This window comes from Petaurus breviceps, unplaced genomic scaffold, assembly GCF_028583685.1.
Source record: "Petaurus breviceps papuanus isolate PSGF00001 unplaced genomic scaffold, PetGlider_PUasm1.0 189, whole genome shotgun sequence".
NCBI classification, from domain to species: Eukaryota; Metazoa; Chordata; class Mammalia; order Diprotodontia; family Petauridae; genus Petaurus; species Petaurus breviceps.
In genome coordinates this window covers 14,893,962-14,911,184 of record NW_027185809.1, presented here as the reverse complement: position 1 = coordinate 14,911,184, position 17,223 = coordinate 14,893,962, and the positions used below count along the sequence as shown (strand labels likewise).

The 17,223-nt window shown below is 36.1% G+C and overlaps 1 protein-coding gene across 6 annotated transcripts in view; it reads left to right on the top strand.

Annotated features, from left to right (window-relative positions):
- The window catches only part of NIN (ninein), a 199,541-nt gene that overhangs the window by 38,391 nt on the left and 143,927 nt on the right, over nucleotides 1-17,223 (top strand). For all 6 annotated transcript variants that reach the window (XM_069091950.1, XM_069091948.1, XM_069091947.1 and 3 more), the window contains one exon: nucleotides 7,059-7,140. In XM_069091950.1, coding sequence (XP_068948051.1) covers nucleotides 7,059-7,140 — 82 coding nt within the window. The remainder of the gene's footprint in view (nucleotides 1-7,058; nucleotides 7,141-17,223) is intronic.

The window sequence follows — 17,223 nt, the reverse complement described above, 5'->3', positions numbered from 1 at the left end:
ACAGCTACTAAGTGTTAAGTGTCTGAGGCCAGATTTGAACTCAGGTCCTCCTGACTCCAGGGCCGGTCCCCTATTCACTATGCCATCGAGTTGCTCTCTCATCATTTCTTATAGCACAATACCATGTATTCTAGGAAGGTTATTCCCTTACTTCATTTGTTTTCTATGACCACTAGGATCCCATATAAACTGTTCAGTTTCACACTTAAAATCCGTCATTGTCTGGCCCCTCCCTATCTTTCTAGGATTTTTACACATTACCCCCCCTTCATACATTTCATATACAACAGTAAATCAGTGGAATGGACTGATCAAGGAAGAACCAAAAATAATTGAACTGAATATCACCCAGTGTTCAACAAACCCCCAAACACGAATCATCTAGGATAGAACTCCCTATTTGAAAACACTATTGGGAAAACTAGAAAGCAGTCTGACAGAAAGTAGATTTAAAGCAACCTATTTTACCATATATCATAATGAGCAGAAAATAGATATGTGTACTTAATATATATATATATATATATATATATATATATATATATATATAAATTTTTTTTTAGAGCAATTGGGGTTAAGTAACTTGCCCTAGTTACAGCCAGTTTTTTTGTGTGGGTGTTAAGTATCTGAGTCCAGAATTCCAGGGCCAGCACTCAGTCACTGCGCTACCTAGCTGCCTCGTGTACTTAATATTAAAGGTCTTAAAATTAAAAAAAAAAAGAGGAGGAATTAGGTATGTTTTACAGCTGTGGCTAAGTGGAGGTGGGTAGGTGGATTCCTGAATAAGCCAAGAATATAAAATAGTTAATTCCTTCCAGTCACATGAAGTTGAAAAACATTTATATAAACAAAATTAATGACACTAGTTATAAGAAGGGAACTAGGAAAAGCAATCTCTATATCAAGTATCTCAATTGAGGGTTTGATATCTAAGGTATATAGGTAACCAATAGAAAATTAAAATAAGGCATATAGGTAACCAATAAAAAATTAAAATAAAAATACAAATGGTCAAATATGAAGAAACAGTTCTCAATAGGAGAATTACAAATTATTAACAATCATACAAATGATTGCCTTAAATCACTAATACTAAGAGAAATGCAAATCAGAACAAGTCTAACTTCACCTCATACTAAACAAATTAACAAATATTATAAGATATGGCATTAGTCAGTGTTGGTGGAATTGAGGAAACATGGGCATATTAATGCACTATTGGTTGAGCAGTTTGATGATTTAACCATTATGGAAAGCAATTTGGAATTCTAATAGAGTGACCAAAATATACTTATACTTTGACCCTTAGATGCCACTTTGACCCTTAGATCCTACATTTAAGAATGTATTCCAAGAATGTCAATATGTTTTTTTTTTAGCGACTAAGATCTGGAAACAAAGTAGATACCTATCCATTGTGGAATGTCAAAACAAATTAAAGTACATGAATATTACAGAATTTTACTCTTTTAAGAAATTATGAATATGACAAGTTCAGAGAAGAATGGGATGGCTTATATGAACTGATACAAAGTGAAGCAGTCAGAACAAGGAAAGCAGTATACCTGGTAACAATAACTTATATGGAAAGAACATCAAAAACAACTGAAATTGAATGCTATAAAATTATGATCACCAATTTTGACTATAAAGGTAAGATCAATCCAATCATAGACTTTTATTATTAAGCACTGGGCATAGATACATAAGAGACAAAAGACAGTCCCTGCCCTCAAGGAGCTTACAATCTGATGGAGGAGACAACATACAAATATAGTCAAAGGAAGCTATATCTAGGATAAATAGGAAATAACAGATGGAAAGTACTAGAATTAAGAGGGGTTGGGAAAGGCTTCTTGTAATAATTAGAATTTCTGTTGGGACATAGACAAAGCCAATGCAGTCAGTAGGTAAATTCAAGGAGGGAGAAGCATTCCAAGACATACGGGGCAGTCAGAGAAAGCGCCATGAACAAGGAGGCCATTGTCAATGAATAGAATACCATGTAGTAGAGAGTTAGTAGTAAGAATACTGGAAAGGAGAAGGGGACTATGTTATGAAAGGTTTGGAATGCCAAACACTTTATATTTGCTTCTGGAGGCAATAGGGAACTATTGGAGGTTGATGAGTGGAGAGTGAGAGTGCACGCCATGATTGGACCTAGGAAATCCAAAAATTTTTATAAATGAAAGCAGAGACATAAAATAAGTTGCTTCACAACCTCCAAATTCAATGTGAAGAGATCTGGGTTGCCTCTTCTCTGCCCCTGATTTTTTTTTTTTTTTTAAGAAATAAAGTAGTCGAAACTTGTATCTGCTCTTGCAAACTAAACAGAATTAATTGATGCCAGGCAGCTGTGCAGAGAATTCAGGCATTATAGCTCATTGCTACTCTTTCTTGGCCTCTCAAAAAGTGGAGTCTAACATAAATCAGTTCTTGTCCTTGACTACTTGACCCTGTTCTTTTTATTTCATTAGGTACAAAAGTTTCCAGCTGGAAAAAAAACATGATCCCTCACTTGGAAGGATTTAAAAAAATTAATCAGTTTATGCAGCCAAAATGAATTTTTTTTTTTTTTTTGGTGTTTAAAAGGTCCATAAGTACAAAGATAGTGTCATTTTTCTAAAGCACATACCTGGCTGTAAAGATGACTGAGCAAGTAAAATCTAGCATTATGAAGGTATTGGTTTTAGATAGCTATGTAGAAGAGTTTAAAAGAATGTGATTTCCCCCTTTCATTTCAGTGAATAGTTAGCTATGAAACCTTGATTTACACCTGATTAAATTTCAGTATCCATAACCCTTTAAATATATATTGCTGAAATGCTAAAACTCCTTTAGTAAATTTCTTGTCTGTTCAAATGGGCAAATATTTTTGGTCATATAGCTTACATTGATCTTTAACAGCCATTCTAAAAGCAACAGTCAGGAAAAGTAGTATATCCAATTATATTCTGGGAAAGTGTTTTCCAATTTCTTGCTTCCTCCCCCGAGTGATAGACAGCTCCTTGGCAGTGAATATGAAGTCATCTGGGGCTCTGAGAAGTTAATTGACTTATCTAGGGTCAAAAGATTAGTATATGTCAGAGGCAGGACTTGCATCTAGGTTTTCCTTAAATCTAAGACCATTCCGCTCTCCACTTCTCCAAGCTACAGTTTAAAGAAATGTTATAAATAGAAATTAGCTAGTTTTGTGATCAGTTTATCTTACTGTTGTTGACTCCTTTTCTTTGTCCTATAAAACACATGCACATATAGATTATACTGTATACAGTCAGTTATCAACATTCGCGTGTTTAACTTTCATGACTTCAAGCATCTTTGATTTTATTAAAAACCTCATTTTAACTTTCACATCGGAAACTGTGCACATTTGTGGCTGTGAGCAGTAACAAATGATACGAGGTGCAGTGCATGTAAGTTTGTGTAGCAGCTGGTATCCTACTAGGCACTTCACTGGTCTTGTTCATCCTGCTGTTGTAAGGAGCTCCCTGTACATTTTTTACATTTTTTCATTGTTTGCCTTTAAAACTCAAATTTTGTAGGCAATTATTCCCCAAAGGGTAATTCAGGTCCTTTAGGCTTTAAGCCCAAGTATGTAAAGTCATTTTTAGATAAGGTTTTAGAAAAACTTCATAGAATTTCTGCAAATGCTGTTGGCTGCTGAGTTTGGTGTTAATGAATAAAAGATTCATTATGTTCACAAAAAGGAGGAAAATGTTTGTGATATTATAGATTTCATGTGTTATGAAAAATGAATATTGTCTGAAATAATTTTTTAAAATTGAAATATTCACTCAAAAAGGCCATAGAATTCTAAGAAATTACTAGTGAGAAATAATGTTTTTCATGTTGCCAATTTCATTTTGTGTATTGCATTTTATGGTTACTATATTGGGGAAAGTGCATATTCTGATCTTTTATTATAAAGAACTGTATGCATAAAAGTGTATTTTCAGCTATCTCTAGAGAGAGATTACAATTTTTGGTGGTCATGTGAGCCTAATTCCCTGTTTCCAATAGGTTCAATATACCAACAACAGCATTTTCTGACACACATCTTTTTCTAGGAACATTACTCTCACAAAAGTTGAGGATGGATTGTATTATAATATAGAACAGTAGATAGGAAACTATGGCTCAGAAAAGTGAAATGGTTTTTTCCAGAACACATAACTGGCAGGGGCAGAACAAACTGTGACGTGGATCCAGATTTCTGGACTCCAAGTCCTGTGTTCTTACCACTGAATCTCCTTTCTATTACATGAATAGGTGAATTGTTATTCAAGATATTCTCATCATTTTTTTCTAACACTATGTAACAGAGTGCTTTGAACATGGTATGTACTTATTACATGTTGAACTGAAGTGTCCTAAATTAAAGTAGAAAGGATATTTACTTGGTACCTTCTTAGACCACTTCCACAGACTAAAAGGCAGAATTGTCAAGACTTTTCCTATGGGCAAATTAATTGTAAAGCAAATGATAGCACATTCAAAGCTTTGGGTGTTTAATTGCCTTTGTTCTGTACTTAGTGATAGAAATAAAAACAAGAACAGGAGAGTAAAACGTGACAATTACCTTAGAATTAAAGTGACTTTTATCCTAGAGAATTCTGTCTTAGAAAGAAAGATAATTTAATGTCTCCTTATTTTCCAGATATGAGGTGACATATTTTAGCTTATCTACAGTAAGAATAATGGTAAAGAAGACTTTTTATCCCATAAAACTAGTATTACATGTAATATTAGCTCTGATATATTGCTTGGTGCGCTCCCTTTTCAGTCAGACAAAATCTTATTTAATGGAAATGAAAAAATAGTTCTTTTTAAAAAAAAATTAATTTATTTTTAGTTTACAACGTTCAGTTCCACAAGTTTTTGAGTTCCAAATTTTCTCCTCCTCCCTCTCCTACCCTTGCCTGTCCCCAAGATGGCTATGCAATTTGATATAGGCTCTACATATACATTCACATTAAATATATTTTCACACTAGTCATGTTGCAAAGAATTTTAACCACAAGAAAGAATAAACAAAACAAAACAAGAGAAAGAGAGCAAATAGTATAATTCCATCTGCATTCAGACTCCGTAGTTCTTTTTGTGGATATTGATAACATTTTCCATTATGAGCCTTTTGGAGTTGAACCTTGCATTGCTGAGAAGAGCCAGGTCTATCAAAGTTAGTCATTGTACAATGTGGCTGTAACTATGTACAATGTTCTCCTGGTTCTGCTCCCCTCATTCAGCATCAGTTCATGTTAAGTTTTTCCAGGTTTTTCTGAAGTCTGCCTGCTCATCATTTCTTATAGCACAATAGTATTCCCTTACATTCATATATCACGACTTGTTCAGCCATTCCCCAGTTGATGGGCATCCCCTCAATTTCCAGTTCTTTGCCACCAAAAAAAAAGAACTGCTACAAACATTTTTGTACAGGTGGGTCCTTTCCCCACCTCTATGATCTCTTTGGGATACAGCCCTAGAAGTGGTACTGCTGGGTCAAAGGGTATGCACATTTTTATAGCCCTTTGGGCATAGTTCCAAATTGCTCTCTCTCCAGAATGGTTGGATCAGTTAATAATTCCACTAACAATGCATTAGTGTTCCAATTTTCCCACATCTTCTCTAGCATCTATAATTTTCCTGTTTTGTCATGTTAGCCAATTTGACAGGTGTGATATGATACCTAAAGGTTGTTTTAATTTGCATTTCTCTTATCAGTAGTGATTTAGAGCATGTTTTCATATGACTATAGATATCTTTAATTTTTTTATCTGAAAACGGCCTGTTTATATCCTTTGACCATTTATCAGTTGGAGAATGACTTGTATTCTTATAAATTTGACTCAGTTCTCTCTATATTTTAGAAATGAGGCCTTTATAAGAGACACTGGTTGTAAAAATTCTTTCCCAGTTTTCTGTGAAGAAATAGTTCTTGAAGGATTTCTCTTCTAGTTAATCTTTGTTTACAAAATCCTCAGGCCAAAAGAGACCAAGAAAGAAAAAGTCTGTTCTCTGCTTCTAGGCATAGCCAAATCATTTGGAAAAGGTAATTGACTTTTTTCTCAACAATTTCCTGAAAAGCAGGCCCAAATGATCATAAATTCAAATGATAACCTATTCTAGTATCTCACAATCTTTAGGGAATTTCCCTTAATTTTTCTGCTATATTTGTGCCTACTTGCCTTGGACACAAAGAAGACTTGAAAAATATAAAATTATTTTTCTAATATTGGTAAAGGCTTTTTTTCTTTTGCTAAATGACTTTCTTTTTAGGAATGAGGGAATATTTATCTTGAAATTTATGGTGGAAAAGTAAAAAAAAAATTATCCTTTTTTTCCTCCTATATTTTAGAAAAAAATCAGGGAGAAAAAAACAAAAACAAACTGTAGCAGCAAGCACCCCAGCATCCCCAGGGTGGCTGCCAACACAGGTTCTTAGATCTGCTTTTCCAAAGGAAAGCAACTCAAAATGGGTTAAGAAGCTTACTTTAATTGATCAAACATATATCGTTTACCTAATTCAGGGGGAAAAGGTCAGCCCCCTGCACTTCAGAGCATACAGACAAAAGTTACAGGACAGAGAAACAGATCAAGCAGACAGGCTTCTAAACTGTCCAACCATTACATCCATATCAAATCACAGTTTCCAGAGCAGGAAGCATCAACATCTGGGTTTTTCAAAGCCGGGGGGCTCTCAACAGATACCCAGAGTATCATCTGGTCAAATCACACAACACTTTTCAAAGTGAGCCCCAAAGCAAAGCCTCACATCAGGGCTTATATAGCCTTCTCCTGGCTCAGAGAATGTAACAACCCTCTTGACCCACTGCCCAATCACAAAGCACCAAGATGTGGGCATTCCTGAAAAAAAGCCTCCCACCACAGGCTTCAAGTGCACTTAACCTAGGGCCAGGGAAAATCTTAAAAATTTACATTCCTATAACACAAACCAAGAGTAAAAAGAAATTGTGACTTTGCAGAAATCTGTTATTTATGTGAATGATCAGTGTTTATTCTTTGTATGGCAGCTTAATTCATTTTTTTCCCCTTAGGTGTACTTTGACCAGTTTAAAGAAGCATTAATACTTGTTTTATCCAGAACTCTCTCCTTTGAAGAGCACTCGGAAGAACCAGGTGGGATTTTTTCCCTTTTCTTATTCCACATTTCCTTTACTATGTTTTAAGAAAGGAATAATTTGTGTAAGTTAAAGCCTGTCAGTAAAAGAGTTTGTTTGAAAGGCATTTGCCTTTTCAAGACTGGGGTTATTTTCAACTTCACAGTCTTGTAGCTCTTCAACACTACCAGAACAATTTCTAATGTTTCACTTTATGTGGGAAAGAAATAATTTATTTTTTTCCCTAGGTAACCGATCAGATGGTATGACACTAACTTACTCTCGGAATAGATTTGAAGGGGCTGGAAGAGTGTTGCATTTCCTGTTGTCAAAAGCCAGGCACTCAATACAGTTATCTCTTCCACATCAACATTTTACCCCTTATGGTTTCAATATATTGTGAGTCAGCATAAGAAATTAAATGGGAATTTTTGGGGAGTTTTGCAGAAGTCACTGATGACACATGAAGACCAGCATTCAACAAAGAGTCTGTGACCAAATAATTAACCCAGATTTTACAATAAGATACTGTAAACACCCCATAAAAGAAAAGAAAAAATTCAGACTTCTCTGGTACAATGGAAGTGCCAAAAATTTTTTATGTGAGTGCTGCACTCCTGCAATGTGGAAGGAATAGTTGTACTGTCACATAAGCCAAAAGAGACTTTACTTATTGAAACAAGGAGAATTAGAATGAAAATGCTCTGAGCACTGTTCTAATTCTGCCTGACCAGCTTTACATTTTATAGATGTAAGAGAGGAGTGGATTCAGTAATAGTGGGAAAATATCAAGAATGTTGAGGTTTCTGTGTTTATATTCTTAAATTTTCATATCTCTTTTGTATTCTAACACAACTCACCACATAAGTGTCCTTGTAATTTCATTAAAATGTCTTTGTCATATAGGTTCTGTCAAGGTTCAGGTGATCTTCAGTGTATAATGAGCAAATGAAATTATATTTTACAACATGAGGATGAGATTTTTTTAGAAATGCTTCTGAAGGGAATCTAAACTACCTTGAGATGATTTTATTTATCTAAGATTTATATTCTGAGAAACAGATAAACCTCAAATAATACTCAGAGGAATATTTGGAGAGTGCAACTTTTGTATTAACATTTTTTTTTCCTGAGTAGTTTTTCAATTACAAGTAATTGCTCACTAATTTAAAACAAAGGTGATGCTTTTCTGATATGTTCCTGATACTTGTTCCAGTTGACTGTGCCTCATAAATCCCCCGGAAGTTGAAGTAATCAGAAATATTTTATGATCCTCATTTTAGGAGTACATCAAGAATAAGGCCAAGATCTGAGAACCTTGTATAGTTGGCATAGAGAAGTGGAAGTTTACTGAGGAGACTAGGATTTAAAATTACTCTTTTCACTTACTGTCTGTGATGATGGGCAAGGGGTTTTACTTCTGTGGGCTTCAGTTTCCTCTTCTGTAAAATGGATGACAACTAAATGGCTCAGTGGATATAGAATGCTGGGCCTAAGGTCAGAAAGACTCATCTTCCTGAGTTCAAATCTTGCCTCAAACATTTACTAGCTGTGTTATCCTGGCAAGTCTGTTAACCCTGTTTGCCTCATCTACAGAGTGAGCTGGAGAAGGAAATTGCAAACCACTCCAGTACTTTGCCAGGAAAACTCCAAATGGGGTTATGAAGAGTTGGTCATCACTGAAGTAACCGAAGGACAACAAACAAAATTAATTGGGGCAGGGGAACTTACATGACCTTGAAAACACAATTTTAATAGGTTCTGATTCTAATTTTTTTTAATTCTCTAAATTTTTCCACCTGTGAAGTGAGAGTGGTTATATCTATCACACATGTTGCTGTGAGGCTTTGATTTATAGTAGAATGCTCCTTTGGACTTAACAAAAAACCTGATGGCACTCATTAGTTGTGTAACCGTGGACAACTCTCTTAATTTCTCAGAGCCTCAGTTTTATTTTTAGCAAGAGGAAAATAATAGGACATATATTTCTTACCTGTTTTCTGTGAAAATTAGGTGTTTACTATGTGTTGTACTAAGCATTGGGGATGCAAAAAGAGGCAAAAAACATCCTCAGCCCTCAACAAGCTTACACTTGAATAGGGAGGACAATATGCAAATAAACATATACAAAATAAGCTGTATACAGAATAACTAGGAAATAATTATTTAACAGAAGGAAGGTATTAGAATTAAGAGGATTGGGGATAGCTTCTTTTAGAAGGTGGGATTTTAGTTGGAAGGAACTAGTTCAGTTGAAGGAAGCCAGGGAGGTCAGTAGTTAAAACTGAGAAGGTAAAGTGTTCCAGGCACGGAGGACAGCCAGAGAGAATGCTCAGAGCCAAGAGTTGCAGTGTCTTATTCATGGAGCAGCTGGGAGACCAGTGTCCCTGGATCAAAGAGTACATGTCTGGGGGTAAGGTGTAAGAAGACTGGAAAAGTAGGAGGGGACTGATTTATGAAGGATTTTAAGTGCCAAACAAAGCATTTTGTGTTTGCTTCTGGAGGCAATAGGAAGCCACTAGAGTTTGTTGATTATTCCAGGTGACATGATCAGTTTTAGGAAGATGGCTTCAGTAGCTGAATGGAGGATAGAATGGAGTGGGGAGAGACTTGAGGCATGCAGGTCCATCAGCAGGCTATTGTAGTAATCAAGGTGCGAGGTGATGAAGGCCTTCCCTGGAATGGAGTGCTGGAGGAACGAAGGGAGCATATTCAGTAGTGTTGCAAAGGTGAAATCGGGAGGTGTTGGCAACAGCCTGCATTTGGGGAGGTAAGAGGTAATGAGGAATGTAGGAGGGCTCCTGAGGGACTGGAAGGATGATGTTGCCCAATATAAGTAAAATACTTTGCTAACCTTAAAGAATCAGTTATTAACTGCTGTGAGATTGCTATGAGATGAACAATCTCATGTCATTCCTCTGCTCCAGCACTTTTGGTTTCAAGAATTTTCTCCTTTTCCTCCAGGATAAAATTCACACTTCTCTGTCTGACATTTAATGTCCTTCATAGTCTGTCTCTAACCTGTGTTTCCAGCCTCATCTCACATTATTCCCCCTCATGTATTATATGTTCCAAACAAAGCAGCCTGCTTGTTCTTCCTTGTCTGTTATATTCCACTTTCCACTTTTATGCCTTTACATAGCCTGTCCCCGTGCCTAGCTAGAATTCTTGACTTTTTCACTTGTGCTTCTTGGAATCTTTACCTCCTTTCAAGACTTAAAGTAAATACAGCTTCCTTTAAGAGACTTATCCCAATTGCCCATGAGTATATTTATTTTTTATAAATTCTTTGTTTACTCCTCTGGAACCAAACAATAAGGCTAGTCTGGCCAAACAATAATCTTTCTGATACTTGAAGATAGCTTTCTTGTCCTTCCGATATTTTCTTTTCTGCAGATATGGGGAAAAAGTCTCTTCAGGAAATCTTTATACATGAACTCATGGTCTTTCCCCATTCTGGTTGTCATCCTTTGGATATTTCGCATCCTATCCCAAGTCCTTCTTAAATGTGGCACCCAGTAGTAAACACAATACTCCAAATGAGGTCTGATAAAGGCAGAATACTGTGTTTTCTGTGAGAATTCCTTATTTCTGAATAGGTGGCCATTTCTTCTATTAATATTGCATCCTCCCCAAAATCTCCATTTTAAGGAAAGTTCTCAGGTCAGCCACGTTTTCACTCCTCTCTAGGCTCTACTCTTGACTCTTTGAACTTTCTCTACCATACCCCTGTCAGGGTCCCTTCTCCTCCTTCAGGACCCACTTTTCAGCTCCCTTAAAAGGAATCAGGAAGATCTTAGTTCAAATCCAGCCTCAGACACTTAATAGTTTTGTGATTCTGGGCAAATTGCTTAACCTCATCTGCTTCAGTCTTTTCATCTGTAAAATGAATGATAGCACCTATCTTCCAGGGTTGTTATAAGAAAAAAATGAGATATTATTTATAAAGCACTTAGCACAATGACTGGTGCAAAGTAGGTGCTTAATAAATTTCTTTCCTACTGTCATTAAAAGATATCTGGCATGTATAGGAAACATTTGGATAAGAGGAAATACCAGTGAGTGAAGAAAAAATTCAATTATGTATGCATTTGGAATTCATTCAACCTTTTTTCTCTTAGGCTGATATTTTGGAATTTTATATATCTTATATCAGAATTATTGCATGGTAAAACTGGAAGGAATATTTATATATTATCTAATCCAGTCCTCTTATTTTAATTTTTTTGGGGGTCCAAAATGGGAAGGACTTTATTAATTTTTTTATTAATTTGTTTGTTTCCTTTTAGTTTACAGGATTCAATTCCACAATTCCTTGAATTTCACATTTTGTCCCCCTCCCTCCCCTCCCCCCTCATGGTGGCTTATAGTCAAGTATAGGATCTGTAAATACTTTCACATTATGCATTAGTCAGGTTATAAGGACGGATTGTACCAGCTGGAATGAAAAATGGTAAAGAGGACATAAAACCAAATAAGAGAACGAAAAAGATCAGGTATTTTGCTTCCACATGGATATAAACTTAGTTCTTTCTAGTTCTTTCTCTGGATGCACATATTTTTCTCCATCATGAGTCTTTTGGGATTGACTTATATAACTGCATTGCTGAGAAGAGTCCAGTCTATCAAAGTTGGTCATCACACATACATTGTGTCTGTAATTGTGTACAAATTTCTCCTAGTTCTACTCTTCTCACTCAGCATCAGTTCTTTTAAGCCTCTCCAGGTAAATATGAAGACTGCCTGCTCATCGTTTCTTATAACACAATAGTATTCCATAACATGCATGTACCACAACTTGTTCAGCCATTCCCCAATTGATGGACACCCCCTTAATTTCCAATTCTTTGCCACCACAAAAAGAGCTACTATAAACATTTTTGAACATATGGGTCTTTCTATCATTTCTATGATCTCTTTGGGATATAACCTTAGGAGTGGTATTGCTGGATTAAAGGATATGAAAGTATTTATATGTCAGAGACATATGTCAGAGACATAGGTTGTAAAGATTCTTTCCCAATTTCCCACCTCCCTCTTAATCTTGGTTACGTTGGCTTTGTTTGTACAGAAATTTTTCAATTTCATGTAGTCAAAATTATCCATTTTACATTTTATAATGTTCTCTAATTCTTGTTTAGTCATAAAGTCTTTCCCTCTCCACAAGTCTGATAGGTAAACTATTCCTTGTTTTAGGAGACTGCTTAGAGTATCAACCTTTATACCTAGATCATGCACCCATTTAGACTTGATTTTGGTATATGGTGTTAGATAATGCTCTGTGCCCAGTTTCTGCCATAATATATTCCAGTTTTCCCAGCAGTTTTTGTCAAATAGTGAGTTCTTATCCCAAAAACCAGGGTCTGGAGGTTTATCAAACAATACATGACCATAGTCATTGACTTCTGAATCTCGTGTGCCTAATCTATTCCATTGATCCACTCCTCTATTCCTCAGCCAGTACCAAGTAGTTTTGATGACTGCTGCTTTATAATACAGATTGAAATCTGGTATGGCTAGGCTACCTTCCCTAGCATTTCTTTTCATTAATTCCCTTGATATTCTGGATCGTTTATTCTTCCAAATGAATTTTGTTACTATTTTTTCTAGCTCTATAAAGTAGTTTTTTGGTAAATTAATTGGTATGGCACTAAATATATAATTTAATTTGGGTAAAATTGTCATTTTTATTATATTAGCTCGACCCAGCCACGAGCAATTGATATTTTTCCAATTAGTTAGATCTGACTTTATTTGTGTGAAAAGTGTTTTGTAGTTATGATCATACAGGTCCTTGGTTTGTTTTGGCAGGTAGATTCCCAAATATTTTATAATGTCTACAGTAACTTTAAATGGGATTTCTCTTTCTATTTCTTGCTGTTGAATTTCATTGGAAATATATAGGAATGCCGAGGATTTATGTGGGTTTATTTTATATCCTGCAACTTTGCCAAATTTATTTATTGTCTCCAGCAGTTTTTTACTTGATTCTCTAGGATTCTCTAAGTATATCATCATATCATCTGCAAAGAGTGACAGCTTGGTCTCTTCTTTGCCTAACTTGATTCCTTTGATTTCTTTTTCTTCTCTAATTGCTACTGCTAACATTTCTAGTACCAGATTGAATGGGAGGGGTGATAGTGGGCACCCTTGTTTCACCCCTGATCTTATGGGACATGCTTCTAGCTTCTCCCCATTACATATAATACTTGCTGATGGCTTGAAATAGATGCTACCTATTATTTTAAGGAAGGCTCCATTTATTCCTATACTTTCTAATGTTTTTAATAGGAATGGGTGTTGTATTTTGTCAAATGCCTTTTCTGCATCTATTGAGATGATCATGTGGTTTCTGCTAGTTTTATTGTTGATATGATCAATTATACTGATGGTTTTCCTAATATTAAACCATCCTTGCATTCCTGGAATAAATCCTACCTGATCAAAGTGTATTATTCTTGAGGTAAATTGCTGTAGTCTATTTGCTAGTATTTTATTTAGAATTTTTGCATCTATATTCATGAGGGAGATTGGTCTATAATTTTCTTTCTCTGTTTTATCTCTTCCTGATTTAGGTATCAGTACCATATTTGTGTCATAAAAAGAATTTGGTAGGACTCCTTCTTCACTAATTTTCCCAAATAGTTTGTAGAGTATTGGAATCAGTTGTTCTTTAAATGTTTGATAGAATTCACTAGTCAATCCATCTGGCCCTGGAGATTTTTTCCTAGGGAGCTGACTGATGGCTTGTTCAATTTCTTTTTGTGAGATGGGATTATTTAAGTAATTTACTTCCTCTTCAGTTAATCTGGGCAACTTGTATGTTTGTAAGTATTCATCCATTTCCCTAAGATTGTCAAATTTATGTGCATACAATTGGGAAAAATAATTCCTAATTATTGTTTCGATTTCCTCTTCATTGGAGGTAGATTCACCCTTTTCATTTTTGATACTCATAATTTGGTTTTCTTCTTTCTTTTTTTTTTATCATATTGACTAAGGGTCTATCAATTTTGTTGGTTTTTTCATAAAACCAGCTCTTGGTTTTATTTATTAATTCAATAGTTTTCTTAATTTCAATTTTATTAATCTCTCCTTTTGTCTTCAATATTTCTAATTTAGTATTTAATTGAGGATTTTGAATTTGTTCTTTTTCTAGGTTTTTTAATTGCATGCCCAATTTGTTGAGCTCCCTTTTCTCTAATTTAATCACGTATGCACTCAGGGATATAAAACTTCCCCTAAGAACTGCCTTTAATGCATCCCACATATTTTGGTATGTTGTCTCATTATTATCATTCTCTTGAATGAAATTACTAATTGTATAATTTCTTGTTTGACCCACTCATTCTTTAGTATTAAATTGTTTAATTTCCAATTGGTTTTTAGTCTGTCTTTCCCTGGCCCTTTGTTGCATATAATTTTTATTGCATCATGATCTGAGAAGGATGCATTTAATATTTCTGCCTTACTGCATAGAATTGTGAGGTTTTTATGCCCTAGAACATGGTTAATTTTTGAGTATGTGCCATGAACCGCTGAGAAGAAAGTATATTACTTTTTATCCCCATTCAGTTTTCTCCAGAGATCTATCATACCCATCCTCTCTAAAATCCTGTTCACCTCCTTAACTTCTTTCTTGTTTATTTTGAGGTTGGATTTATCAAGTTCAGAGAGGGGGAGATTAAGGTCTCCCACTAGTATAGTTTTGCTATCTATTTCTTCCTCTAATTCCTTTACCTTCTCCTCTAGGAATGTGGATGCTACACCACTCGGTGCATATATGTTAAGTAGTGATATTGCTTCATTCTGCATGGTGCCTTTTAACAGGATATAGTTTCCTTCCTTATCTCTTTTAATTAGGTCAATTTTTGCTTTTGCTTTATCTGAGATAAGGATTGCTACCCCTGCTTTTTTTTACTTTAGCTGAGGCATGATATATTTTATTCCAACCTTTTACCTTTACCTTGTGTGTATCCCTCTGTTTCAGATGTGTTTCTTGTAAACAGCATATTGTAGGATTATGATTTCTAATCCATTCTGCTATCCGTCTCCGTTTTATGTGAGAGTTCATTCCATTCACATTTACAGTTATGATTGTTATCTGTTTCTTTCCCCCCATCCTATTCCTTCCCCTGTTAATGTTCATATTTTCCCTCCCTTCTCCCTTCCCCCCTTAATAGTTTTCCTTTTGACCACCACCTCCCTCAGTGTTCCCTTTTCAGCCCCCCTCCCTTTTCCTCCCCTTTCCCCTTACTACTTCCCTCCAAAGAAACCACTCCCACCCCCCTTTCATAACCCTTTCCCCCTCCTACTGCCTGTAGGATATTGTTATACTTAATGAAGTATGCTATTTCTTCTTCGCATCAAGAGTGACAGGAACAAATCTCATGCGAAGCTTCTCTCCCTCCCCTCTTTCCCTCTAAAATGATACTTTTTCCGTTTCTTCTCCATAGAATCCTATGCTTAACTGGTTGTTATTCCCTCCTTGTACCAGAACCAATGAGGGAAAAGCTCATATGCTTCCCAACTCCCTCCCTTTTTTTCCTCTGCTGTATAGTTTTTATGCCTCTATGAGTGGCATAATTTACCCTTTTCCACTTCATTCCCTTTCTTCCATTGCAGTCCCTTTGTAGCCCTTAACAAGATTTTTTTTTAAATCATCATTTTGTGTATTTTATAGTCATACCCTCTACTTGTCTATAACCAGTTTGCTCTTATTAAATAGCAGGGTGTGTGTGTGTTCTCCTTGTTTATCTTTCTAAGTCACTGTTGCATCTCATAATTGGAGTTTGAATTTTCCATTGAGTTCTGGCCCTTTTATCAAGAAGGTCTGGAACTCTGTTATATCATTGAATGACCATCTCTTTGCCTGGAAGAAAATGCTCAGTCTCGCTGGGTAGGTAATCCTTGGTTGTAACCTGAGCTCTTTTGCCTTCTGGAAAATTGTATTCCACTTCCTCCGATCTTTCAGTGTAGAGGCTGACAAATCCTGTGCGATCCTCACTGTGGTTCCTCGATAGCTGAATTGTTTCTTTCTGGCCTCTCGAAGTATTTTCTCTTTTATCTGGTAGTCCTGGAGTTTGGCCACAACATTTCGAGGATTTTTCAGTTTGGGATCTCTTACAGCAGGTGTCCAGTGGATTCTCTTGATTTCTATTTTACCCTCAGGTTCTAGTATCTCAGCGCAGTTTTCCTCAACAAGCTCTTGGAGAATGTTGTCTAGGCTCATTTTTTCATCATAATTTTCTGGTAGGCCTATGATTCTCACATTATCTCTCCTGGATCTGTTTTCCAGGTCAGTTATCTTTTCTTTGAGGTATTTTACCTCTTTTTCTAATTTTTCATTCTTGTTGTTTTGCTTGGCTAATTCTTGGTTCCTCATAGAGTTATTTGTTTCCATTTGGCTAATTCCGGTTTTTAGCAAATCATTTTCCTTGGTTAATTTTTGAAGCTCCTTTTCCATATCATACACTTTTCTTTTTAGAGAGATGTTTTCCTCATTATAATGTTTTTCTAATTCTGCTATTTTCGTTTTGAGAGAATTATTCATTTTGTCTTCTATGTCTCTCATTTTGTTTTCAAAGTTCCTTTTGATCTCATCTAGGAGAGCATTCTGTGCTTGGGACCCATTCCCTGTTGAAGTTTCAGCTGTGGGTGTGGAGTCCACATTGTCTCCCTCTGAGTTTGGTTCCTCCCTCTGAGGATAGTAGGACTCCAGAGTCTTTGTCTTTGTAGTCTGCTTTGTACCCATTTTGAGGCAGGGCCCTAGAATGCCCTTCCTCTAGGGATACCTAGCCTTTACTGTAGAGGGTTTTGCCCTGGGCAAGAGTTACTGTGTTTTCAGGGTCAGAGGGGGGGTTTGGAGCAAGTGGGGTTCACTCTGTCATCCTCGTCTTTGGAGGTCCTGATAGGGGCTTTTTAAAAAATTTCTGGGCTATGAAGTGGTAGCCCCAGGAGTGTTTGCTGTCCAGTATAGGGGCCCCTGTTTTTGCTTCTTATCTTGCTCTTTCCAGTCCCAGCCCTTTGGTGATAGGCCTTGTAGTGGACCTTGTGGTTGGTGGGAAGACTTGCCCTTGGAGTTAATCAGGCCCCTTCTCGG